This window comes from Anabas testudineus, chromosome 18 (assembly GCF_900324465.2).
Source record: "Anabas testudineus chromosome 18, fAnaTes1.2, whole genome shotgun sequence".
Classification (NCBI taxonomy): Eukaryota; Metazoa; Chordata; class Actinopteri; order Anabantiformes; family Anabantidae; genus Anabas; species Anabas testudineus.
In genome coordinates this window covers 20,181,907-20,209,765 of record NC_046627.1, presented here as the reverse complement: position 1 = coordinate 20,209,765, position 27,859 = coordinate 20,181,907, and the positions used below count along the sequence as shown (strand labels likewise).

The 27,859-nt window shown below is 41.6% G+C and overlaps 1 protein-coding gene across 2 annotated transcripts; it reads left to right on the top strand.

Annotated features, from left to right (window-relative positions):
* Window positions 1–814: 814 nt before the first annotated feature.
* Window positions 815–27,813, top strand: si:ch211-168d1.3 (ras and Rab interactor 2). 2 transcript variants are annotated; one of them, XM_026353554.1, is made up of 12 exons: window positions 815–1,047; window positions 13,479–13,622; window positions 14,594–14,708; window positions 14,949–15,021; window positions 15,294–15,385; window positions 16,205–16,377; window positions 16,680–16,964; window positions 17,220–17,778; window positions 21,653–21,961; window positions 22,538–22,669; window positions 23,533–23,702; window positions 25,884–27,813. In XM_026353554.1, the coding sequence occupies exons 2-12, from the start codon at window positions 13,479–13,481 to the stop codon at window positions 26,205–26,207; spliced, it is 2,376 nt and encodes a 791-aa protein (XP_026209339.1). In that variant the 5' UTR covers window positions 815–1,047; the 3' UTR covers window positions 26,208–27,813. The 2 variants fall into 2 exon arrangements, with proteins under 2 accessions (XP_026209339.1, XP_026209338.1); XM_026353553.1 differs by lacking the exon at window positions 815–1,047 and adding an exon at window positions 8,150–8,224.
* Window positions 27,814–27,859: the final 46 nt, after the last annotated feature.

Below are 27,859 nucleotides of genomic sequence, written 5' to 3'. Positions count from 1 at the left end.
TGATGTCACTTTTTGAAGTCAGTTTTTGTTTCTCTCCATGATGAGACACTGTAAATAAAGCTTCAAACACACAGTAGTCCTTGTAAAACAGAACATCACCAGTGGCCCTTAGACATTGAACGTGTCCCTTCGCAGCATCACAGAGGGAAGTTATTACTGAGCTTTCTGCTCTGCATGTGCAAAGTAAACACGGCCTATGGCGCCCTCCAGTGACAAAAAGCCAGAATAACTCATCCGCACCTGCAAAAAAAAAAAAAAAAAAGAGTGGATGCAGCAATCCAGAAATAGCTCCTAAAAAAAACGCGCACCGTGCGTCAAAGTCCAGTTCCGGTTATATGACGCGTCGAACAGCTTTCCCGTGGTCACAGTGTTGGAGGATTGTGATATTTCTGATTAACGTGCTTCACAGGAATTGATTCAATTTGCATTTTTAATCCCCTCATCTGTACGTTATGTGATGGAGCATGTTTGAACAAAGAGACTGATGACTGGGTGTGTTAGTGACTGTAGGGGCTTTGAGAAGCTCTCAGAGGGGCTGCGTAATATTTCTAATGTCATCATAATGTGTGGTTTTATACTTGATAAGATTCCTGATAAAGTTTTCCTCCCATATTTACAGTTCAACTCCCCTCCTTTAATAAGATTTGTCTAAATAAAGTGATCTTATTGATTGAAGTGGGACTTTTTTCAGTGTCATTATGTGGTTTGGTTTGATTTTTAGTGTGTCTGTGTGTGTGTCAGAGTCAGGGAGGCAGGAGGGGAGGGGGGGGCACACACACACACACACACACACACACACACACAGTGTCTCTACTGTGACTGTGTATCACTTCAGATGCTCAGACAGAATTAAAAATGCGCTCCTCCGCCTTGTCACCAGTGTTGTGCGCATTTTCTTGACGAGCCCGTGTTCCCACAGCATGGTGCTCGGACTCCGAGGCTCAGCACCGTCTTCACACACAACCATTACGCGCTCTCGGACGCCTCATTAGTCCAGCGGACCACGCACAGCGCCACGCAGCACCTGTTCCCACCTTCACAGACAAGGTAAGTTCTTATTTTTGGATTAGACAAAGCGAGTGCATGCTTTTAAAAAGACATAGGCTGTGAGGTGAAACATGCAGCGGGAGTTCCGCAGGCAGGTTGGCTGCAGGATCAGCATCTGTAATATTCATATTTTCTCCTCCCTTTGAAGGTGTCTGTCTTTCTGTCTTTCTTTCTTTCTTTCTTTCTCTTTTTCCAAGTTCAAAGCGCGTTGGCGTTTGTTGTTTAGCGTAGTTTCCGGTCAGCAGGGGACGTCTTGGTAAACAATGCTGCTCAGTGATTCACGCATATGCGTCCCCGCCAATTAATCAAGTAGCGTGCGGGACAATAATACATCTATGGTAATGACGCATGAGCAGCGGTGCAGCCTGTCTGAGGCCAACACTGTTACTGATTTAATGAGTCGAGAGAGAAGTTCCCTGTTTGTGATTAAAGAGTTGCGGGTTGCTTCACAGTGGCATTTTGAGACGCAACAGGAATATAGTAATTATTGCCACAGACACAGTCTTTCTGTGTGGACTGACAGCTTTTGAAAACATCTGAGTGCTGTGATCTCAGTTTTATTTTTTTGTTTAGAGGAAACAAAAAGCCCCAAAAGTTGCTGGCACTGGCACAACTTCAGTTTTTTTTTTCCCCTGCAGCTGATGTTTCATCCTAATCAAATTCAGCACCCATGAGAGATCATTCACATCACTCCAAATCTGCTTTTTTTTTTTTTTTTTTTGCAGCTTTAGGCTGAACTAATGTTGTTTACCCACCTGTGCATCCACCTCTATGAGCCAGAGCAGTGCTCAATTAGCCACTCAGACTTTTAGTTTTGAAGTATCCTGATCTCTCGTCTCCCCTCTGAGGGCAAAGTGAATGTAATCTCACACCATTGGACTGTTACATAACTTTAAAACTGAAGTGCCATCCTGCCTGCATGTGTAGGAGTAGATGTGATGTTCCCACTTCCTTGCTGTTGTTTTGCTCGTTAATTCTGAGAGGCGCATTACTGTAAGTGGTGTTTTGTGACTTTACATGACTGCTGATTTTGGGGTTTGGTTGTTTTTTTTTATTTTTTATTTTGATGCAGATGAGGCCCCCCCTGAGCCCGAGGGACTGATTGCTTTACAGGTCCTCACTGTGATTATGTAGCTTATTCACATGAAGTCTGTGATTGTTGAGTGTGGAATGACATGTTAATTTTGAAGGTGGCATGACCAAATGTGTGTATATATTTATGTGTGTGTGTAGGGGGGCTGCATTCTGCCCTGTGTTGTGTAGGAGGGAGTGTGATCGCAGAGTGCCCGAGCATGACGCTCAGAGCTGTTGGACAGAGTTCAGTCCTTTGCTGAGCAGTCTGTCCTCAGTGCTGGAAGAGGTGTGCAGACAGACACTTTACAGTAACCTGACTCATGTATATGGCAGGCTTCCCCCATCGCCGCTCAGGAATTATGTCATCATCATGCAGCACACTATAGAAAACCGAACCCGGGTTTCATTCCCGAAGCGAGTGCCCATTGCACCATTTTGAAAGATCTGGCAGATAAATTGATGGCTGGCACACGAGGAAAACTCATTACTGCGAAGTGTTCTGTTTGGTTGCTGGCATCATTGAGATGTGCCTAAGTTCAAATTAGAAAAAAAAAAAAAAAAAACGACAAATCCAAATCCTAAGATTTCCACCCAGCTCACTTTATGGCGTTAGGACTTAATCAGTAGACGTGTCTCTATGAAGTTTAGTTATGAGGAGGTAACAGTCACATATTAGACAAACAGATCTATGTTTTTCTGAGGGTTATAGTCAACACTGATTTATTGTAGCCACTTAAATGTGTCAGCCGTCAACAAAACACACGTGACCAGTTTAACCCAACACACCTGAGCTTTGTTTTGACCGACTGGAGTCGAACATCCCTTTCTGACACGCTCTGAGAAACGTTTGTCGGTGGCAGCAGAGGACAACTAGACCACAAAGGGGTCTGACGTGACATCCTCCCTCCCCGGTCCGCTTCACAGAGCTCAGTATTAATGCAGGCTTTCGTCCTCTTGTGGTCACTCTAACACAATTTGAAAGTGGAGGATGAAAGCGCTCCCTCTCTGTCATTGTCAAAACTGCTGGTGAGATTCATATGAGCATGTAGAAAAGCCTGGAGAAGGTTTGGAAAGTTAAAGAAAGCACATGTTACATGTGTAGAAGGATGCGCACACTTCTATATACATGATGAACGTTTTTACATCCCATTATTCGAAATAAGTAGTTTATTAACTCACTGTTCTGTGGTTTTAATTTATCTTATTTGAATGAGAGGAACCAGATTCATAACTTAATAACTCCTGGAAAGGATGTTAAACTGGAAATGCTCCCAAAATTCAGGGAAAACTCTGTCACCCCTGAATTTAAAATTTCCACTTAAAACAAAACACAAACCAGCTGTATGTTGTCCACAGGTATAATTCACACCTACTTATTGAAAATCCCTGACATTACCTAACAGTCCTTTACAAAAATAACATTTTGTATGAAGTGCACTGCGTGCAGGTCCATCATTAGTCACACTGTGAATCACACAGTCATCCACAGGTCAAAATGCAAAAGAAAAAGCAGGATATGTAATGTTAAAAACCCCTTTTATTCCAGCGCAAATTCAAATAGCATGAATTTGGATTACTGCAGCTGTGACTGAAAGCCTAAGAAATACTTAGCGTGCTTAATTATCTTTTTCCTTACACGGCCAATGTTGCCAAGCGATCAAGCTGGTCTTCAGCATCCATTTTGTTTTTTAATTGAAACAAGTGTGAAACATCTGACGGAGTGGTGAAATTATTCCAGTTGTTCCGACAAATGACAGCAGCAAGTGACAGCGTCTTGGAAAAGGTTGGTTTTCCATTTTCACAGGAGACAAGTGGAGGGAGTCAGTTGTGCATTCATCATCACCATCACCATCATCATCATCTTTATTAGATATAAAAACTCACACTGAATGACCTGTTCAGATGGATGAATGCAGCCTTTTCCAAAAAGCTTGGTGAGGAAGAAAACCAAGGACTCATTTAATTAAAATATTCACTAAACATCAACTAAACATTCACCACTGACCAACACAAATATATAGAAACTGTTAGGTACAGCATCTATTAGACCTTTTCTGACCTTCCCAGTCCAGCTTTATTGCAGCTTTTAAATCGGGACACGCTACATTACTTAGAGAGTATAGGTTTGTTAAATGCCATTATTGCCAGTATAACTCCACTCAGCTTCAACCTAATTCACCAGAATAAATACAAAAAAACGTGTAGGTGTGTGTGGGACCTTTAAAATGTGAACCAGTCACCAGTTAACAGGATTTCTAGGATTCATCATTTATCGTCCCATTAATTAAAACTGGGGTTGTGTCCTAGCCTCCTCCCATCCCTTTCTGTTTTTAACAGCAACATTTAAAAGTACTGAAACAGGTCTAATTTAATTAATGTGACAATCCAGAGAAAGATGTCTGCCAGAAACAAGTTAACCACAGTGTCAGGCGGTAACCAAATACTTTTACTCAGGTACTGTAGTAGTAGGTCACCATCTTGAGGTACTTGTACTCGACCTGGTTATTTTCTTTTTATGCTACATTAAACTTCTACTCAGCTATTTCAGAAGGACATATTGTACTTTTACTCCACTACGTGTATACCTTGACATTGTCAACTGTGTGAAACTATTAAATACAGTTTTAATGTCCTTTGATGTGGGAGCGTCAGTAAATTCAAATGGCATCAAGGGAAAAGTGTTAATCACTGTTTATGTGGTGAAGACCGTAGCAGACCTCCGTGTTTTTACAAATACAATATTCACTCTGTTTTAGCTCTAGGTCCAGGTCCAGGTCCAGGTCTAGGTCTCTATCAACACCTGAAGGAAACATCTAGCTCTTAATCTGCTAAATGCTCCAATATCATCAACAGCAAGTCACTAACTTTGCTATTCGGGTGGCTGGCTGGGTGGTGTACCAGGTGGTGTAGCTTTAGCACTGAAAGTAGAGGAGGACTGAGAACAGGTGTGTGAGTGGGCGGGGACAGACAGGTGACTGGAGCAGATGGACAAGTTAAATAAAGTGAAAGCAGTGAGGTTATTTATGTCATTGTCATAAATCAGGAGTCTGAGAAGAAGCAACATTAGGAAACACGGGGCAGTAACAGAGACAACGACCAAATCAAAACAGTTGGTGGAAGGTTACTCAACAAACTTACTAAGGGGAACTGAGTGACTTCCTTCCTGCAATAATGATTATAGCAAGATGTCATAATATATTTCCATTTCCACCATGGTTCCCTACAGTAGTGTTTCACAGATGGTGAAATTCTGTGCATTGAAGTTTTTACCAGATGGTGACACCAATGTGAGAAATATTCAAATGTGGCTTCCTTTACAATCTCTACAAGTAATTTAGTTGATGTGCACAATTAAAATAGAAGTAATTTACATGTAATATAAGATTTGTTGGCTTATTGTAGAAAAAATAACTAAGGATATTATAACCAAAACCATTGTTAGGCTTAATTCAGTATTGGTATTTATCCAAATCACTTCTTGTTAGTATACTATAATGTTATTAACACATTTAATCACTGTTGTAATTTGCTCACTTTGGTGGCGGCAAAACCTCAACAGCCTCTAATTTCACTTTAGAGCATCTCTGATTGAATCTTGTGTCAAAATGATCACACGTATAAGGCAAAGGATATTATTACACAAAGTGCTGCATTGTCAAATACAGTTTTTCTCAAAGAGTTGATTCAGTTTAATTCAGTGGAGAGAAAAATTGGAGAAGACATTTTGGGACAATAAAAAAATATGTGACAAAACATCATGATGGATAGTCTGTGGCTTTTCTTTTTCTCTTTTATACTCACACATACACGCACCACTGGTCTGACAACTATTTGTGATAATGCCCCTTCTGAATCACGGCACCAGTTAACCGATATGCTTCTAAAATTATGAATATTCACAGTTATGCTAACAGTCCTTCTTCTCTCCTACAGCCCAAGTGTTGCTTCTGACTCATACTAATGCCTTTGTACAACTTCGTCACACTCGTGCACACACAAACACATTAACGCATGCACATTAACACAGAGCTCTCACTTCCTTGTCACTGGCCTCGGGTAACTTGCTGCAGCATTTTTGCAGCAGGCATTAAAACGGACACCTGTCATCAGTCAGCAGGCCCCCGTGCCCACTGTTGCCCCCTGCGGATACTTATAGCCCACTGCAATTATGTTGTTCCATTAGTCATCCTACGCATGCGGTGATGGGGTGCTGGCTATACTTAGCCACCGTCATGGTCACTCATGTGCAAATGAGAGATTCTAAAGACTGATGCTTGTGGTTGGCGTCAAACATGATGAATAGAGATGAATAATAAGTGCACAGTTGTTTCCATTTCTATTTTTGAGAAAGTTCGCAGTCCATTTGCGAGGAAACAATCTCTGTCCTTTAATGTCTGGCCAACTTTTATTTTCCATGTTGGTGAAGCTTTGTCCTCTCTTCTCTCTCCTATTACTGCAATATTTTCAGCTTGTTCAGTTGGATGTGAAGAGTTGTGATTATTTCCTGAACAACATTGTGTTAATCCTGTTTAACACATCTGCCGGTTGCCTAGCAACACCACATCAACAACTGAACTCGACAAAGTTCGGCTGAATCCAGCTGTTATGAGGGCACATAGTTCAAAATTGTTACCTCTGATAAGATACGAGACACGGTACATTTATATACATGTATATAAATCTGTTTTTGAATTGCTGGTAGAGTCGGGTTAACTGTTTCAGTTTGCTTTTAGTCATAGCAGCTAAGGTAAGCTAAATGTTGGTGGACTCTAATTCTCTGTATAAAGGCAAATGAGTGTTTTTCCATTTCTTTTAACCAGGATTTTAGAAATAATAATATTTATTAGGATTATTAGGAAACCAGACAGTTCTTGTGACTGTCTATGTAGAGATTTGTGTTGTTATGGTGCTACTTCTTGCTGAGCTCAGTAAATTACTTGAGTGTTGTCATCACCATGAGATTGCCAGGGAACTGGCATTGAAACAAATCCATGAGCTGTTTTCCAGCTCACTACTGTTCTCCAGCTATGGCGGCACCAGATGCCAAATTCCACTCTAGCATTGTAGCTCTGCCCACCATGATCCTGTTGTGTTTGAAGGGAGGAATGCTGAATCATTAACATCACAGAAAGCTACATATTAGAAAGCCCTAAAGCTAGTACGGCTGAGAAATAGGCTTTGTTACAGCTGGTTGGTAGAGTTCAGTCAGAAGAGACGTTAGGATGTTTTGACTTTTTCTACTGGAGTAACTTACTGATCCAGACCTAAACGTGTTCCTCAGGTTGTGCATCTACACCTCTGTTCCCTTCTGACTTTTAACATTCAGCATCTTTGAGTTGGCTTTATGTCTAAATCTGAGCTGGATCTTTCCTACTGTGCCAAATCATCATTATAGGAGCAGGTAATTGAACTGTGATGACGATATCAGTGTCTTACCTTCACATTACATTTTCATGCCTTACAGTATGTTACCCAGTGCATGTTGTTGGCTGACAAGCTTTTTGAAACCTTTAGTTATCTTGAATCTGATGTAGGTCTGGACCTAATGACTTGTTGCTATGGCAGCAGTTCCAGATTTGCACACTTTTAAAGCAGCAAAAAAAAAAGTAAAACATCCAGTCTCAAGTTGAAATCATCAGCAATCTGATCCAGACAACTTGTTTATCTACAGAATGGGACCCTTATCGCATGTAGAACGATGTTTATATGATGAAAAAGCACCTGTGCCCCACAGGTATGTATAGGAAACTCTAGGTTACAGGTTGATAAGTTCCTGTTGTGAAAAAGCAACTTTTGGTTCTTTATGGTGGAGAATTGTAAAACACAAAACCATGATTGAGAGTCTCTGTGCGCACTGCTGAGATATGTTCAACGTGTTGCTGTACAGCTGTCAAGGCTAAGAAAGTGTAAGCTTAAGTTTGTTTCAGTTGCTAATTTGAGCAAACACCAAGCTTCTGCACCAACTCTGACGTCATTGCTGTATTTCAGAAATTATTTCAGTTGCCTGTTGCCACTGCAGAGCGACAGTTTGGAGAAAGTTAGAGACTCCAGCAGTGACAGTATGCATGGACACTTATTTTGGGACTGGACTGGTAAAGTTTTAGTAAGTTTCCTTCCACCAGTATGTGTGTGTTGCTCATTTATATGATAATAAGAGGTGAGAGCTTGATTAAATATGAATTGTTATTATTTCCTTCAGTGTAATGGTTTGAATGCATTACAAATGCAAACATTAAAACGTGTGCAGCCTCCTGAATTTAATGCAAAAAGTAAAATGAGGACAAAATAGACTGATAGTTAATGAAAGCATATAAAAACATCAAATCAGAGAGCAAAACATATTCTGAATAAGTGAATTGTGGACTGACAGGTTTTTCTAGCTGCCTGCTTATCAAACTCTCCAGATGGAAATAGCGTATGTAGGATGTGACACTGAACAAAGTGCACAACATCGCTGTCTGTTTTCAGTCTCACTATCATTACATGTTTATTGGCTGGAGGTTACGCTGGTGCAAAAATGTATCCAGACAGTTGTGAAGACTCTGTGTTGCACCTTCGATGATGAGGCAGAGGCTGGAAATGGTGTGTACTGTAGCTGCAGCAGCTCAGTGCCGAGGGGGTGGAAATGTTGTCAAGGATTCGGTTTCCTCCTCATGCTCCCTCTGCTGCTGTCTCAGGAGTCTCTGGAACTGTCTCTCTCAACTTATTTTGTTATGTTTTGTGTTGTTTTTTTTCTTTTTCTAGTGGATAACTGGCAAAATGTTGTGTACAGTACGGATGATTTATCTCTGAGATTTCTTTCATTTCACCAAAAATCCACATTATGAGAACTGATGAAGCCATAAACATCAGAACGTATTAAATTTATAGATTTTTTAACAAACTATCTGCATTGTCCCAGAAAAGGCAGATATGAAATTCTCTCTCTCTTTATATCCCTCTTAGTAAAAAACTCAGATGAACACAAGCTTATGTTGGTTCTCTGGAGGCTGATGTAATGCATGCTGGGAAATGTAGGAAATCACTTATAGAAATAGAAGGTAGGTGAGGTAGAAATTACCTAATTGTACCTGTGGGAATTTTTTAACTTTTATAACTTAAAGGACTGTTTCCACATGTTTATTGTTTAATTTCAATCTATCCTAATCTTGTTTTTTGTGTTGTTCTTTTGTCTCTTTTTTACCTTTCAAGCTGCCAGTAGTTTCTGTCTAGTTTGGTATCCTATAAAAATTTAAAAGTTGGAGTTAATGTAAGAATATACTGAATGGTTTCTATTGTTTTATATGCAGAAGATTTTTTCTTGATGCTTTACAAATGATGATGAGAAAACAAGCGACATAGATGGTTGTTTCTTGCACTTAAAAATGTGGCTGATGGGCTTTTGTGAAATGCTCTGTGTGTTTTATAGCGGTTTCTTTCTCTGCAGCCTTCTTCATATTGTAGACACTGAACATCGAGCTCTGGATTTCACCAGGCTCCTAAACTCTTCTTCTTCTGTCCCACTAATCCATAACTTGGAAAGCTGTTATTAGAAGAAACATCTGGAGGTGGCACAGAGACAAGGTTGAAACCACTGATCCCTTGGGGGCGCCACTGTGCTTCTGTGCAGCCTGAGAGGACACTGCTCCGGAGGCGGGCAAATCTGGACACTATGACGTTGACCATCTGCATCAGACTAAGCTTCTCACGGTGCAGCTGCTCACTGTCCGCGATTTCTGTCATCCTACAATGTTCTCTAAAGAGTTGAAATCCTCTCCTTTTGTTATCTTTTTATTCCCTTACATTTAGAATGACGTAACTTTGGTACCTCAAGCCCTGAACGCTGTCGGTTTGACCAACTAATCAAGTATCACATGTATATCATTAGCAGATAAATGATGTGTGACAGGCGGTGATGTTCGTCAGGTGTACAGAATCAAGGGTTTATTTGTACCTGTGCCCTCACAATCCAAATAAAACTGACAAGAAATGGAGTGAAACACTGATACCTATAGCACCTGCTGTGTTTTCTCGATTCTGTTGAAAGTGTTTTGTAAGTGTTTGAGTCACTCCACCGCTCCATCATCATTTACTCAGCCAGCCACAATCGGTCAGTCCTTCTGTCCATTGTTGCTGTTATGTTCAGATCTCTGTCCAACTCGTCTCTGCAGAAAGGTGTAAACTAGTTAGGTTTTCTCTTGTCCGTCAGTCAACATTTGCACAGTAAAATCTCATGCTCCGTCTCTAAAATGCTCTCATTAACAACCACAAGTCCACTTTCCTCTACAACTCCCCACAGATTCCCATCATGGGCTCTGCACTCTTTTCCCGCCACCTTCCTCTCTCTCTCTGACCCCCTTCAGTCGAGTTTTGCTTTAACCGTCCCTTCATCTTTTCCTTGTTAAGTGCTCAGTGCATCCAGCAGCATCAGACTTGCTGGTCTACCCTGCTAGATCCTGTCTACTGCTGCAGCCCTCAGGTGCAAAAACACCGTGTTAGATATACAGTATGCGTCTTTTTCTGCTTATTACATTTCCAGTCTGACGGCTGGAACTGCAACGCTGCAGGCCCCATGAAGTTGTGGTTCCCTTGGCCAGCTTTAATTTCAGTCCCGGCTTTTCTCTTCTCTTTTCATCATTTCATCTTTTATCTTTCTCCTCTGTTTTTTCCCTCTCTGTGTGTCTCTCCTTCTCTGAGGGAATTACATAAGTCTCTCTCTGTGTGGGCAGCATTGCATTTTATGTAAGGCGGACCTGGAAATGGCTAGCGAAACACTTGGGTCTTGCGCTCTGTTCATTTTTCCTCTCTCACTTCTTGCCTTATAGCCTTGTGTGGTTGTGTGTGTGGTTGGGTCATTGGACTGTGGATGTGCGTGGTGGTTGACTCCAGATATACGATACGGTGACGATGCAAGCCCACTCATCAACACACACACACAGTTTATGTTTTAAAGCACACCTTCAAATCAAGCGTATCTGACTCCTAACACACGTTTGACACCTTATTTGAAGATGATGATGCTTGTTGACTTGCAGTGCTGATGTGAAGCGCATCAGTTTTGAAGTAAGGAATAGTAAGGAAGTTTATTTTTCGCAGAAAGTAAATCTGTTTGTGCTTGATTTATTTGCAAATGGCTGTTGGATGAGCCACACCCTCCCTAATTACTGATGGTACAATCTGTCTGGTCTCACACAGCACATGTGCAGTTTATAAAAATAACAGCAGCAGATTTCCCACTTGAAATTCACTGTAAGTCTGAAACAATGGGTCTTCAATTTCACACAGTACCAAACAAAAAGCAGACTTTTGTTTAAATAAACTTTAAATTAGCTGATTTTATCAACAGTACCTATGTAAGCTAATGTGAAATCCCCCGTCTTACAGAGCTCTGTGTGTCAGACCAAATGTCAGCATGATCATCGATCCTTGTAGAAGGTGCTAGAAGTGTTACAGAACTATATTCTATAATAATAACATGTAGCTTATATGAATTGGTTTAAATGTTTATTACAGAAAATAATGGGATACTTGGATAAACAACATTGTGATTGCGTTTACATGCTTCACAGTATGTTTCACTTGTACAAGAGAAATCTGAAAGATGAGGAGTAAGAAAGTCTTGCAGCTTTCATCACAAACTGGTGACTTTATAAGATACTGACCCCCTCCTTTTATTGATATCTCCAGCATATGATTCCTAACCCCTCTAATGCCAATCATCATCCACTGTTAACGGTCTTATAAATCATAATTGCTTTCCCCAAGAGGAGTGAATACTTAAGCAGCAGGTGTCAGGAGGTGATAAAAAATGTGAACATTTCCAATGTGGAACTGACTCAAAACAATATTCACAATTTCCAGTAATACCACTGAAACTGGTGGCTGCATCTGACTTCACAGCAGCACAGTCATAGCTCAGAAATGAACTTTAGCTCTGTGATGTGAGGGAGAAGGTGACTAAAATAATACTGATTATTAATGGCATCATTTTCTTTTTGAGAAAAAGTGAAGTTACGTAAAAAAAAAAAAAAAAAAAAAAAGCTGCCTAGAAATACATCACCTCTGCACCACCAAACACTTATCAACCCTTAAAGATAGTGTTTGTGCGCACCGTGCACAAGCGTGCGTGCATGTCTGTGTGTTTGCGTGCTCGTGCGTGCACTCTCATCTCCAACTTGTCAGAGAAAGGGTGTTTCACTGAGTGGGAATGCCTGGTAGGATGTGTAGGCCCGGGTTGCCATGGCAACCATCTGCTGCTACGCTCGCAAGCGTTCGCCGGCAGCCCACACAGTGTGACATCCAGCAGTAAGCCAAACTGAGAGGGAGAGAGAGCAATAGAGACAGAGAGAGAAAGAGAGAGAGAGAGAGAGTAAATGTGTGATTGAATGTTAACATTAAAGGGACCAAGCTAAGGAAAACACACCGTTCAACCTGATTGATGTTGATTTAAGTACATTTACGGGTGTTTAAATGGCGAAAGTGCAACATCAAACACAATAATTCTGTGGAAATATGTTGAGTTTTGTGTTGTAGTGAAGACAGAAGGAGGAGAGGTGTACAGCATTGAGAGCAACACACTGAAACGCACAGCAACACTTTGGCAGATTATAGAATCAACAGAAGGACGTAAAGCTGCTATAAAATGTTTAGAAACCTTGAACTGAAGTTTCTAAAAGGTTTGTTATATTCGTTCTCATGCCACTTTTTTTTTCTTCTTTATCTGCTGAACAATATTTAAACATGGGGTTTGGAAATCTTTCAACAGTGGCTGCATTCAGCATTTACTCTCATATTCAGTACTGTAGGGCAAGGTAAACCAGCTGAGAGGCTGAAACTCAAAAGAGATGAATGTGAAGCACTTCTCTCTTGTGGTGATGCACTCAGCCTTGATACTTGAGGTTTACCGGTCAGCTAATTTCCTAAAGTTTATCGTTTCAATATTTAGTTTGCACTTTGCTCACAGAGGGACAACAACACAAAATAAAACACAAACAGGACTAATATTGGTCCAGCACATGAGTATTGGTTGATCTCTGAGCAAACAATAAAGTTACTGTGTTCTGCTGTACCTGTCCCTGTACTAGGAACTGGGGTAGATATGGTACACTTTGCACTGGGAGCTGATCCTGCGGGTATCGTAACCAGTACGTCTGGCCATGCTGATGATCAAGTGTACAGTAGATGAGCTTAGTGCTACCAGTAAAAAGCTGAGATGAACTACGGATGTTTATCATGTCAAACATGTCCTCTTGCTCTTTTGTTTACTTCTATGGGAGCACAGTGATGACAAACACAAGAAGAACTATTTAGTGAAAGTAATAGTTATTTGCTGAGAACTGTAATAAATACCTTTTCCTCCAATAAATCCTGCGTTTCAGATGCAGGGGGTGGGCAGTACCCAGCCAGGCTCCCAGCGTGCCTTCAGCGTCTTGGATCGTCTGCTGCTCACACATCCTGTGTGGCTGCAGCTGTCACTCAACCAGGACTCTGCCCTGTACATCCTGCTCAGAGAGCCTGTGGGGGTGAGGACCAGTTCATCATATTAATTATAATGTTTCAGTTGCATTTTTTGAAAATCATTTATTTTAGGTACTAATTTCCCCCATACAATGGTGGGATTTAGCTTATCATTTAAAATTGACGCAAAAAGTTCATGTTGCCAAATGTGGCGCTTTTATTCATCTTGATCAAACACATACAAATGACTAGTTCAACATTTTAGGGAATGTAATTAAGAATATTTAAAATGAGTATAGTTTTAACAGTGATAAAACAGTAATTATTTATGATCCATTCAACAATTATAGATTTCCACTGACGGCACAGAGATAGCTAAGATTTATAGCCTAACCTTAGTTGTTCAGTACATTTTTCATGTTTTAAAAATTAGTAATTGTCTGTCTGAAAGTGACATAAGAGATATTTTGTGCATTTGGTACAGAGTTGAAGCCAGAGGGGATTAAATTAGCTTAACATAAAACTTGGGCTAAGCTAACGTCCTTTCCAGTTCACATAATTAGCTTAGCAATACCATTAAAGTTCACAATTAACAAATGGTATCTTATTTAAATACACAAACAACAAACAGAAATGTAAAAATAATAGCGGTTTTAAGGAGGCTTGAATACTATAACACACAAAGACGACTGTTTTCCTTTACTTCCACTCTTTTAGCTAAGCTATGCTAACTGCATCCAGGCTCTTGCTCTGTCCTTAACTCACAGACATGAGCATGATATTGATATTCTTGTCCACAACACAGGACAGCTGATCTAAAAGACAGGTTCACACTTTCTGCTGAAACCCGGGATCTTTAGATCTTCAGTCTAACGCTCTCACAACTGAGCTATTTCGGCACATATAATGTTGCAAAGAAGCATCTTAGTTAGCATTTTTTATGTTGTAGTTTGCAACCATTTGTGTTTAACCCTGGAAATCCAAGCGCAATAAGACAATAACATCCCTGTTTCTTCGTTGTTGTCGGTGCTTTCAGACCTTTCTGGTGCGTAAATGCAGCTCCAGCCAGAGGAAGGTGCTGTGTTTGAGGGTGACAGCGGACAGAAGTGCCTCCTCTGTTAAGGAGTGCTTCATCTGTGAGGAGGACTCCAGTGAGTATGAAACAAGCTGGGTTAGCATGTATTACCCACCACCGGCTACAGAAACACTTATAAATACACACATATATTCTCAGATGTTTGAGATGTTCATGCACTCACGCAGTGAAGAGATGTGGGACAGAGGATGGGTGCTCCAAATTATTTGCTGCTGCCTTATTTCCTGTTAAATTTAAACAAGTCTCCAAAACGCCTACACAGTTGTCAATCAAACTCTGTCTGTTCTATAACCAGCATTCGCCTTGGAGAGCTCAGCACTCAGCTTCCCTGACTTGTGTCGACTGGTGGCCTTCTACTGCATCAGCAGGTAATGTATTGTGTTAATGAAAAGTATGTGGACGCTTTTGTTTGGGACTGTTTTTCATGGTCATGGTTTCTTATAGTTTCTTGCTATAGGTATTACTAATAGCACTGTGTGGCAACAGTTTGGGCCAGAGCCATTCCTGCTTCAATATGTCAGCACCCTTTGTGCATGAAGCCGAGTCCATCATTTTCCCAGTCTAGTGTGTAAGAGGCTGACTGCTCTGACCACTGCTCTGACTTGGTTTTATTTATTTTATTGTTCATTTTGTTTTGCAGGGATGTGTTGCCTTTCCCGCTGCAGTTGCCAGAGGCCATTGCTAAAGCCACAACACACAGGCAGCTAGAGGCCATTTCTCACATGGGACAAGGTACAGTCACTGTAGGCCTCGTCCTTATCACGCAAACATGAGTAGATACTTGCTTTGTCACGTGCCTTGAAAAAGCCTCAATAAATTTCCTGTACCTGTGTTTTAACTTAGCAACACATGACAAAGACAATTGATGCAGGAATGATCTAAAGGAGGAATCACCATAAAATTTGAGGCTAAGCAGTAATACGTTTGATGATCCCCTGACTTTTTGTTAAACATTATGAGCCAGTCAAATGTTTGCTTTATTCAGTACTTTAGTTTGTGACCAAATATCAGCACATTTAATTAATTTCCCAGCAGCCTTGAAACATCTTAGAAATAATGCTGACCTTGATAAACACAGTTCTGTGAAGTAGCAGCAAATGAACTCTAAGGAAATAAAACACATTTTGAGGACAAGTTCACAGAGAGAAAACAAAAGTAACATATTGCACACGTGACACAGTAAACTAATAATATAATAGCTGCACGGTAACACAGAGAGCGAGGTGTGACTTGATGATGGCTAAAAATGACTCAAGAAAGATGCAGTATGTGTCACTGACTACAGACTTGTTTTGATCTAATCAGTAACCTTCTGTGATGGTTTGCTTTGTATGCTTTTCCTCTTAGCACAGGAAGTAAAATAAAGGTTTCATGTGCTGCAGTTTAACATAACATTATGACATGAATCTGAAGCTAATTGCAGATCTTTATCTAAGGTCTGTATGCTGCATTTTACGATTTATAGTTTTGATTTGGGTTTGATGAATCAACATCCCAGCAAATATAAACCTTGATAAATACCTTTCTTCTACTACCTGGATCTCCCACTAGACTTCTGGAGCTCACCAAGTGCTTCAGACATCCAAAACGGACCAGTGGATCCACTTGCATCCACCAGCAGCAGTCAGGCTAAGACTGAGGACCGATGTAACCTGCTGACCAGAGGCAGACAAGGCAAACTCTGCTTCATCAACCCGCTCTTCCTGCAGCTAGAAGTTAGCAAGGTAAGTAAGAAAGGTTGTGTAGTTGTACCAGGTTTACAGTGATAAGAATTCTCTTCTGGCAATAGTTTTTCTCGTACCTTGATGTTTCAGGATTATAGAAAAACATCAAGAGACAAAAAAACGTGGATTGTGTTTTAAAACAGTCAACCTTCATTTAGTTCTTGTAAAGTTCACTTTATTGAATTTTACATGCAATACAAGTGCTGCAAATCCATCCTTCAGTATCGTTGCTAATGTAGCTACTCTTCACCTTGCTCTTCACTTGATCACCTTTGAAAAATGTTTCTTCTGCTTTTCCACAGCAGCCACAGCTCACAAACCACAGTGCCTCCAATAAACGGCACCGTTTCAAGCGCAGCATGCGGCTCCGGCTCTCCGAGTCCTCCATGAACCTGTCCCTCGAGGGGGTCGGCTCTTACTCGCCTTCCTCATCAGTGGAGCAGCCCAGTGGGTCAGAGAGGCTGCAGAAGGATGGCACTAACTCACAGAGAAGAGTCCATGCTGGGGCAGGGGTCCTCAGGAGAACTCCTGCTGTGTCACCAGGTTCTGCAGAGGAAGAGGATATGATGTCTGTCTATGTGCCACAAGTAATATGTTTTAGCATCTTAATTTGTCTTTCAGATCTTTTGAAGTCACAGTCAAATTCTTATTCTGTAAACTGCATGCAGTGATTGAAGAGTAAGTTTAAAGGTGCACCAACTGCTTCATATTCACTAACTTCCTGGAAGCAGCTGGGTCTTTAAGTGTTTAAGTTTTAAGAGTGTGATTCATCCACCAATTATGTTTGTCACACATCAGAAAAGCGATGATGCTGTATAATTAACACTTCTTTCCCAATCAAGACATCTGCCAAGGTGGAGGAGCCCCCAAAGCCACAGCAGTCAGCCCAAGCAGAACAACCAGCTATCGAGGTGGCAGTCCTGGGTCTGGAACGCCGCCCGGCACCTTCCCTGGCCGAGCTCGACAGCAGCAGCTCCTTCAGCAGTATGGACGAGGACAATGACTCAGATTCAGATTCAGAAAGCATGATCCAAACCCAAGTTCACGCCTACCAGCGCCCCCCACTCATGCGCTCTCGAGGCCGCGGTGGGATGCACCGCATGAGCGAAGCGTTTGTGTGTTTCTTTGCTCCGGACAAGCGGCTGACGCGACTGGTGGAGGAGTTGTCCAGAGACAGGCGCTCCACCTTTGGAGGCATGGTTCAGGACTTTCTCCTGGAGCAGAGAGATGTGCTCAAATCCCTGGCTTCAGCTTCTTCCTCGTCCTCTTCCGCGTCACGTGTGACATCTGTGCAGCTGCTGCAGGGTTTGCGGCTTTTTCTGTCCCAGGCAAAGTGCTGCTTACTGGACAGCGGAGAGCTGGAGCCTCCCATTGAAACCTTGGTGCCAGAGAGCGAGAAAGGTAAACAAGCAGAAACTTGTGTCAATACACAATATTCATCACATCTAAGTAAACAACATGAACATGAACATATGGAGGGCCCATCCTCTGCCCCACATGAGCATGTGTTTCAAACACACTAATGACTTTCAAAAAGCTTCTGTTCAAATATGATTAGGTAATATTTTAAAGTGAATAAATATTTCAACCCAAGCAGAAATAATCTTAGTGGCTGACTTCCACCTCAATTAACGCTCAAATTTGGAATTTATTATATAGGTTGAAGATAAAAAAAGATGTAAGTGCAAATATAATATAGCAATTTTCCTACTGAACAAAAAACACAGGTTGGCATCACTAGCTTATGAACTAAATATTAATTAACTATTAATCTACTAACAATTATTAAAACCGCTAAATACAACTTTCAAAATTATTACTTAACATCTTTAAATCTTCTCGGTAAAGCAATGGTGAGTTAACCCTGTTGCAACAGCTAGAATGCTTCATGCAAACTGACAATTTACTTTCATTTGTTAAAGAAAATGGAAAGTGAATGTGCCAGTTCCTTTTCAACACTGCTCTGCTTCAATGTTCACACCTGGGAGGTGTGACTTCCAGTTGACCACTGTGTGCCTCCACAACAAAGGACTGTGGATAAAGCTTTTATGTTTTATTTTATTTTATTTTATTTTTTTATTTTTTTTAGTAGCAAGAGAAGAAAAACTAATTTGTAGTCAGATTTTTTCCCATTGGATCTCAGTTCAAAACTTCTACATTTTAAAAGCAGTTTGGCTCACATACATAATAAACTTATCTTTTAACTTGTCTTTTATATGGCATGGACAGTTTGAGAGCAGCCAATAAAACATCCGAATGAACTAAATGAACTGTACTGACATGGAATGAAAATCCTCATTGGTCACGTTAGTTGCAGAGATACAAAAGTTAAGAAAGTTAAGTGGTCATTGTTAATGGCTTACAAGGGATGTATGAATAATTAGTAATTAATGTACTTGTGTCTGCAGATCAATGCAAATAGGGGGAAATGCATATGAATTTCTGTGAGTGCAGCAGGGGACAGGAGGAGACAGATAAAAAAACATACTATTAGAAAAGACTGATTCAATAGACACAGTGCCAGAGGACACAGGTCTATGGAAACAGACAGCCTTTTCTGATAAATGGTGGGCTGCCAAGGCTCGAGTGAAAGGCACTGTCAACACAAAGTAGTTTGCGTGGGGGGTAGAGCCTCATTCACTGGAGCTCATATTGTCTCTGGTATTTAGAAAACAGCATTAGGAAAACCCTGCCCGACACGCCTGCACTCCCATCCATCGCATTCAAAGTGTGATTCTTCTCATTATTGTAAAGACATTGCAGAGTGTTACTGTAGAAGGATTGTAGTTTAGATCCTTTGACACAGTCCTTTGCGTAGGTTTTTCTTTTTTGGACTCCTTTGTGTGTGGCCGAGTGCATGTTTGTGTGTAAATGTGTGATGATGGATGGTTGCCTGGCAGTGCAGAGGCTTCGGGGAGAGCGTTCGGCCGCTGCCTTCCTTCCTCCCTGCCTTCCTTCCTGAGCTCTGATTCTGATTTATCTTGCATTGCGTCGGTGGGAGGCATTTGCATTTTTTTCTCCCCCTCGTTTATCATAAAAAGATATCACAGTCCCACGCTCACTTGAAGAGTAGCACGATTCAGGGGAGGTGGGAGGGAGGGATAGAAATAGGCAGGTTACTTTGAAAATGTAATCAGGTACAGATCTATGAGTATTAGCTGAAAAAGTCCCCTTTTTTAGCACTGGCCAGTAACTAACAAGGCTGTAATCACATTCAATGTAATCTGTTACTCTGTTACATCCAAAGAGAGAGGGATGCTGGGATTGAGGAGAGTAGAAGGGGAGGTAGAGGAAATAGAGGATGGAGGGTGTGAGTGATTAATCACAAAGAGAAATGATATAGTAAGGTGGTTGGGGGGGTTATGCTGGGGGATTATACAGGAGAGAAGCATGAGGGAGGGAGGGAGAGGATGATATTGATGATGAGTGGAAAACAGTGTGCGCTGGAGAATTGTTACCCACTTAGTCAGGGCTGCCCACTGACTGCAGGAGAACCACTGAGTGCGAGTGCTTCCACGTGTGAGAGCATGCGTGCATGTGTACTGTACATGAGCACGGGTTTGTGCATCACATATCACTCATGTCAGGCCAAAATAAAGCCATACCTTTCAGAGTATTTGGGATTTCAAGAGCTAGGAAGTATTGATAAGGGTGTTCAAATGTACGGCGATCAGTGCCATGCTGATATATCAGTTTGATGAGCGTCTTTAGAAAGAACCAAGAAGTGATTAGCCTAGCTTAGCATGTACATGCAGAACTGTCACCTCTCTAATGATTTACTCATATGATTTATCTGTACAGAGACAGGAGGGTAACTGTGGGGATCCACAGGTCACTAAACAACCTGTTTTTATGATGAAAGTGAATCTCAAAGAATTGTGGGTTAGCAGGCAACACAATGCTGACCAGCACTAACACAACACAGCACTAACACAACTTAGTGACATGGTACATTAATGGGATTACAAGTGAGAGGAATTTAGGTTAAACTAAACTACACCACAGCCCCGTTAGTATGATATTGGGGCATCAGTTATCTTGTCGCACATGTACATCTGCATTTTGAAGTCACCCAGTTTTATATTGAGTCAGCGGGCGTGTGAACAGCATGGCTGAGGGTGGGATTTCTGGAGCGCTGTGTGCAGTCACAGACGATAGGCAAGCTGCTGGATAATCATAACTCACTACAAATTAGTGGGGTTGTAAACTCATTTCGTATTTCGATCCATCCAGTCCTACCCACTTCTCCTCTTAAGGGGTCACGAGGGTGCTTGTGCCTATCCCAGCTGTCATTGGACGAGAGATCGGGGTATAGTCTGTCACCAGTCTATCACAGGCCTGATACATACAGAGACAGACAAACATTCACACCTATGGGCAATTTAGAGTCACCAATTATCCTAACTGCATGTCTTTGGACAGTGGGAGGAATCGAGAGTAACTAGAGTAAACCCACACAGACGCGAGAAGAACATGCAAACTCAAACAGAGGAGCATCTGGCTGACCAGTGGATTCAAGAAGGACCTGACCTTTTTGCTGATAGTGCTGACGACTGCACCACTGTGCCGCCCTCATTTGTATTTTTACATGATAAATTGATTTGGCGATTCAAAAGTTAGTGTGGAGGATTTGGAGTAATAAATAATGTAAATACCTTTTTTGATGAGTAATGTGTAATGAGTCATCGATGACAGTTTTTACGTCGCTTAAAAAAGCAAGCGGTCAACTCTAGCTTTATACAAATAAGGGTCACATTCAGCTGTAGGCTCTAATTTGATTTCTTAATAACAAGTGATGCTGTTGTGGGACAGGAAATGTTATTTTCAGCTACTTTTCATACTGACTTCTGCTTCTGCTTGGATCAAGTCACATTAGATTTTGTAGAAAATCATTGGCAACTTATTTACCCAATGTTTGCCAACAAGCTAACTTCACAGCACCTTGTGAACATCAACAGTGTGCAAACAACAGCAGAGCAAAAATTCCCAGAGCTTTAATCTCACAGTAGGGTTGCCAGGTTTAGTACCATCGTGCTAATTCATCCCACCCAGCCCTCACTTTAGCCAGAGTGCTGGGCAGTTTGATAAGCAGGTTAGCAATTTACCAGCGCTGCCAGCATTTATTCCTAAGATCATAAAAAAATTCTGCTCTGCTTTTGCAGCAGCTTGTTAGCATCTCAAGCTACGTTTGCACATTTCTCTACCAAACCACGATCAGATGATTAAAAACACAAGCAATTCTGTCTCCAAAAACTGTCTGTCCCTCTGTCCTCAGATCTGGCGCTGGAGCGGGCCATGTTCTCCTGCGTGCTCAGGCCTCTGAGGTCCCACCTGGACAAAGCCCTGGTGACGTTGCACAATCAAGATGGCTCCAGCCAGCGTCTGACCCAGAACATGCTCCGTTTGAAAGGGGACGCTGCCATGGAGCGGCTTGGCGTGAGAACAGGTGTCCCGGACAGTCGCGAGGTGGAGAGGGTGAAGCAGAAACTGGTCCTGATGCAGAGGACGCACTCACCTATTGACAAGGTGCTGCTGCTGCTGCAAGTGTGCAAGTGTGTCCATAAGGCCATGGGATCCTTACACGGTGAGACCAAATATACCGTATGGTTGTTTTTAGAGATTTTAAGACAGATTTAATTTTAAAAAGAAAACCATCTTTCTCTAGGAGTATGTACTTAACGATGGCACTGATCTTTTTTTTGCTGTAACATTTGCAAACATACTGTAGTTGGTGTTTGAAAGCTTTCCTCTTAAAGGAATGAAGGTCAACCATCTTTGCAAAGACGAGTGCCTTTTCACTTTTAAAAGCTCCACACTTCAGACATTCTTTATCTGCGTGAGCTTTAGCGTGACCTGTCTGCATATCAGTGTGACCTGCTGCTGCTGGTGGCAGGAAATTTAAACTGCATCATGTCCTTGCAGATCTAATTAATCATTAACTACACTAGACAGAATAGAAACTTGTGAACGTGACTGGTATACACAGTTACAATGTTTTGTTTTGTTTTGTACAATTTAAACCTTTAAAACCTAAAATATTCTATGAAACAAGAGTCCAAACCACAGCTTTTTTCTCAGTGATGAGACAAATATTTTCCACACAGTCCTACAGCATATCAGTAAAAATCCTCATACTGTCCTCCTGTTACTTTCTTTGCAGGACAGGAAGTGAGCTGGGACGACTTCCTGCCGTCGTTGTCTTATGTGATTGTGGAGTGTAACAGGCCTCACATCCTGATAGAGGTGGAGTACATGATGGAGCTGCTGGAGCCCTCCTGGCTTGGAGGAGAAGGTACGGCCTCAACCCGCTACATGTAGATGTTGAGGATCACAGTGAACCAGCTTATTATAGTATTAGTAATAAGGTTTGTACACAACAACATGATGTGAGCCTCCTAAGCCAGCAAGTCAATGTACAGCTTCACATGAGACACTTTTAATGATAAATATAGTAATTTGTTAAGATTTCAATAACAAAGTTTAGGAAACAAGCACATTATTATTTAATCCTACAGACAGCGGGGTGTAAACATTGATTTATCATAACCTTTTTTTATTGTGGTCATGGCTAGTAAATAACATTCAGTTAAATGATGGTGAATGTACAGTATGTTTTACCTTTTTGCTCCATTTTTGGTCTCCTCCAACTCCTGATGCAAATATTTGGCTTTTTAGCTGCGAAGTGTTTCACTATGTTCACCAGCTGGTCGCTAACTGTGTCTGTCTGCTGATGGCGCTGAGCAGGTGGTGCACAGTGTCAGGGCTTTTTTTTCTTCCTGAGAAGAAATGACTGTTACTGCTGGAAATGAGTTTTATGAGAGGAGTGAGTGTGAACCAAAACAGTAGCTCATCATAAAAAAAAAACAAAAAAAACAATACACTAAGACACTTTTTGGATTTACAGGTGATAATTTTGAGTGCCGTTCATTCACTATGAGTGACCCCTTTTATATTGATCCAGTACTGATAAGCATATATTGATTAATGATGTTTTAAAGTGTTGTACCTGTATAGTTATTACTACATGCATATTGACTATGACCTATTCTAATTTCAAATTAAGACCCACAGTAGGTCTGAAAACAATGATATTTACTCCAGATACTAAACTCACCCTCTCTCTGAAGACGTCTTCAACTTTTGTTTCACTTCCAGGTGGCTACTACCTGACCAGTGTGTATGCCAGCCTGTGTCTGATCCAGAGCCTGGACAGGGAGCAGCCAATGTCAGGTTGCCTGACGCCAGAGGCCCAGGAGACGCTGAAGGAGTGGAGCTGCAGACGGAGCCGAGAAGCCCAGAGACAAAAAGAGATCCAGCAGAACCAGGTAGCCACCGAAGTCTTTGATGGCAGTAGTACACACTGGCAGCATTATGTGTGGGTTAGTGTAGTAATCGACTTCATAGCTGTCACACACAGATGCCCTGTGTGAAGTGTAGGAGCTCCTGCTTATTATGCAGCGAAATAATTCTCTGCCGGGCCATGTGAATGACATACTGCAACTGACTGCAAAATGGACTGAATAACTGTTTGTGGTTACAAGAGTATTATCAGAGGAGAGAAAAAAGGATGTGTTAGCTGATGCTGAAAGAATTACGTGATACGAAAGCCACTAAGTTTATAATATAACCTTGATTTTTAAATCTCTCAACTACTAAAACTAGGTCACAGATATTTGCTGCTGTAATGTTAGTCTACATCAAAATAAAGCTTTAGCTAGTTAGCAACCAGTTAGACCTGTAATCTTTTAAAAGTGGTTGATAAATTTGTGATAAGTCTTAATAAAGTTTGCCAAGATTTAAAGGTTTTCCTTTGCGTTTTTTTCACTTTCTACGAGAGACTTTCGTAAGAATCATTATAATTCAAACATCCCTTTAAATGTGTTTGAAATGGCGCTAAAACACAGGAACTGTAACAAAAACAAGTAGATAATCCACCTAGAGAGAGGAGAGAGGTCAGACATTACAGTAATTATATTGATGGCGATTTACTCTGGGCACCATCACATTGTCCTACATCTGTGACAAAGGCAGGTGGAGTAGAACAAGCAACAGTGACCCACAGGTGCTTGGGTTGAGCTCATGTATCGCTGCCGCTGCAGGAACATTGAAGACAAGACTAGATTTTTCTAGAGGTCAAGCAGAAGGTGAAGATGTTTTTGCATGCAAACAAGTTTCAAATTCATTTGAGGGGATTAGTTTTTAGACATTTTTTGCAGGTAATCCTCTGATCTGGGGCTGCCGGCTTAGGATGGGGCATGCACTAACACACACACACAAACACACACACACACACACACACACACACTGATTTTTACCTACACTCTCCTATTATGACTCGGTGGGGCCCAGATTGGTGTAATGGTCCACCAGATGCCATGGAAAAAAGGCATTGTCATCCACAACGTTTCTGTCTCATCACGTGGTCCCTCTCCTGGCTTCAAATAGCCGATCTAACTCACCCGGCAGCCAGATTTTCCTCTGACACAGGCGGGGATCAGTGAGCCAAGTGCTATGAAGAAGTGGGCGGTCAGATAACATGAAATTTATTGAGCTGCATCTACCCATCGAAGCAGGCAAACACAATATGCACACGGACAGCGAGGAGCTCAGTGACTCTGTAAGTTTTGATGATGGCAGACCTGTTGATTTTTATTGCTGGGGGGGGTTTTCCTTTTCCTTTCTTTTTTTTTTTATTTTTTGAGGAAATGTGGCCACTTGTGTGTCTGTGTGTGACTGTGTTGAGGAGGTAGTTGTGTGTGCAGGTAGGATGGGTGATTTATGTGTGTGTGTGTGTGTGGCAAAGAAGAGATTCTCACTGGTTTCTCAAGGTTGGATGTTTGGTAAATGGATTAAGTTCAGTATGTTTTCATCGCGTGTGTGTGGTTTAAAGAGAGTTGTGAGGGCGTCTGTAGGTGGTTGAATCTAACATTATATAATAGCTTAGGTACAGCACAATTGCCGGTAAGTGTTTGAAGAGTGTCAATTGTTGAGACAGACTCATTAGTTCTGTGATTGTACACTTTTTTCTTCTTTTGGAAACATCAGAAAGTTTTTGTTTGGATTGAAGTACAGAAGGAAAACTTCAGCAGAACACAGAGGTAGAGCGAGCTTAATGGATTATATTTAAAGAGTTTGGACGTGGACGTTCTCTAGTGGATTAATTCTGGGAGTTTCTCAATGGAGCCGTAATATGCAGCGGAGAAAAGAGCAATTTCAGGAAGATGCTTTTCATACAAAGCTTTTGAACCTGCTGGTTGTGTGTGTGGGAAGCAGAAGCTTTGTTTTAGAGAGAATTTCTTTTACAAACATCATTTCGGCTCATTTGATGTACTGGATTATCACCCTGTGTGCTTGCACAGCTCTTACTCCTCCTCTGGCTCTATCTCTCTCTCCTCCCCCTCCTTTGCCCTCACTCCATAAGCCTCTTGACCTCTGTTTTGCATGAATACAGTATATATTCACTCCTTTTTTCTCTCTTCTTCTCTTCTCACCCTCCCTCCCTGCAGAGGTGCGTTCGGATACTGTTCCAGGACGGGGAGCGGAGCGCCGTGCGGACGTTGCAGTGGAGAGCTGGGGAGACCAGCCAGGCCCTGGCACAGCTGTGTGCCTCTACATTCGGAGTGTCCGACCCACAGCAATACACCCTGTATTGGCGCAGCGGCGGTGAGATGAGGGCCCTGCCGCCTCAGGCCCAGCCCCAGGACCTGGCCAGCCACAGCGAGGGAGGCCCCTCGCTTTCCTACCTGAGGACCGACCATGACTTCAGCAAGATGAGGCGGCTCACCAGAGGTGGCGCCGTGGACCTGAGCGAGTCAGTGTGTGAGGAGTGAGTGGGAGGGATGGAGGAAGGCGGGAGGAGGAGGAGGAGGAGGAGGAGATGGATGGTCGCTCTTGCTTTCTCTCTCTTTCTCTCTCTTGTTCTGTCTCTTTCTCTCCGGCGGTGTGTTGTGTTTCGTCGTGGGTCAGGACTTGTTGTGAAAAACTACAGCCCTTCTCCAGACTAGGAGCAGACCTAAACTCTTCCCTAAATGGACCAACATGCAGAGCAGAGCAGGACCAACATAGGGACTGTTACCAAAAGTTGTACTATGTACCACACAGTGTGGCTGCTAGTGTAAAGGAGTGTGCTATTTGTGACATGGAAAAATGTGTAATAAATGGATTTAGTTTTTATTTGCAACATGAACCCAGACTTATACTATGAAGGCATTACATCATTAAAACAAGAGGAAGACTCGAATCCAAAGACAAATTCTGTGAGACTACTGTTGCCTGGAAACAAAATCACTTCCTGTACGCACACAACATGACAAATTGTCCACCGTGGTGATGTAACCCTTCTACTGTATACTTCTGGGCTAAATCTGAAAGACACTTGGATATTTTATTACTTCACTTTTATGTGTACAAGTCTGCAGATGCTGGAATGGGAAGCCCGTTGTTAAAGGGTTTTGGGGATACGAACCTTTCTGTGACTCCTGGAATACAGTTTGACGAAAAAAGGTGAGATGTGTTATAGCCAAGACCAAACCTCAATACCAAAGTGACAAAAACAGATAGTGAGAGGCCATTTCGTGTTTACTAGAAGAGGAATCGGGTCTATAAGCTTAAAAGACGCTTTAAATCAGCCGTTTATTTTTAGAATCACCCACAGAGACAAATTTTTTTGTACTTTTTTTGAGATAAGGCGCAGACTCTCCTCCTTGCTCGGGTATTCTATTAAGTGTTTTTGGCAGGTGGAGTAATGGGTGAGTGGGAGGGAAGTGATAGAAAAACATCAGCTCTCTGTTTTTAAACCATGTGAGAGAGAGAGAGAATAAAAAACAGCATCACATTGAAACACTGAGACAACCTGCAACAGATTTACTGAATGACTTGCGAATGTATTCAAATCACTTTTCCACGTCAGAGTTGAATCCTTTCAGAACTGCATTCATTTCACGTTTCGATCCACTGCTTTTGAGTTCTACTGTTTCTCTTGGCCGTACTGTAAAATAACTCTGTGTTACAACCTGGACTGAGAGGACAGTCTCACCAATAAACCAGGACCTCACGGTTTGCTGGTAGAATGTAAATGAAAAGTCACCAGCTTCTGGTGACGCCTGCTGCAAGTCATCACTATCAACTGACTGTTCGATCAGTGTCATTATCAATTATCACGTTGTGTATTTAAAACTAACTTTTAATTGTTCAATTTGTTGGGTAGATATCAAACCTAAGTATGGATTTTCGACATATCTGGAGTTTTTAATCGGCTGGAGAGGTTCATTTTTGAGAACTATGATGTGTTACTGAACGTTACTGCATGCTTTTTCATTTACCGTGAAGGTTCTGCGAATGTGGTGTGTGCGTGTGCGTGAAGCATGTGTTCATTGTGAGAGCTCACTATTTCTTTTCAGTGTAAAAACACATTACTGTATTTTGTCAGGTAACTCAATATCGCAATAAAAAGAAATTGCAATATCTGTTCAGTATGTTGTTA

Bases quoted from the DNA above. Each gene is read 5' to 3' on its own strand.
- si:ch211-168d1.3 (XM_026353553.1), top strand. From the start codon at position 8,183: ATGCATGGACACTTATTTTGGGACTGGACTGGTAAAGTTTTA. The intron at 13,623-14,593 runs GTGAGGACCAGT...CGGTGCTTTCAG, and splicing joins TGCTCAGAGAGCCTGTGGGG to ACCTTTCTGGTGCGTAAATG. The intron at 16,378-16,679 runs GTAAGTAAGAAA...GCTTTTCCACAG, and splicing joins TGCAGCTAGAAGTTAGCAAG to CAGCCACAGCTCACAAACCA.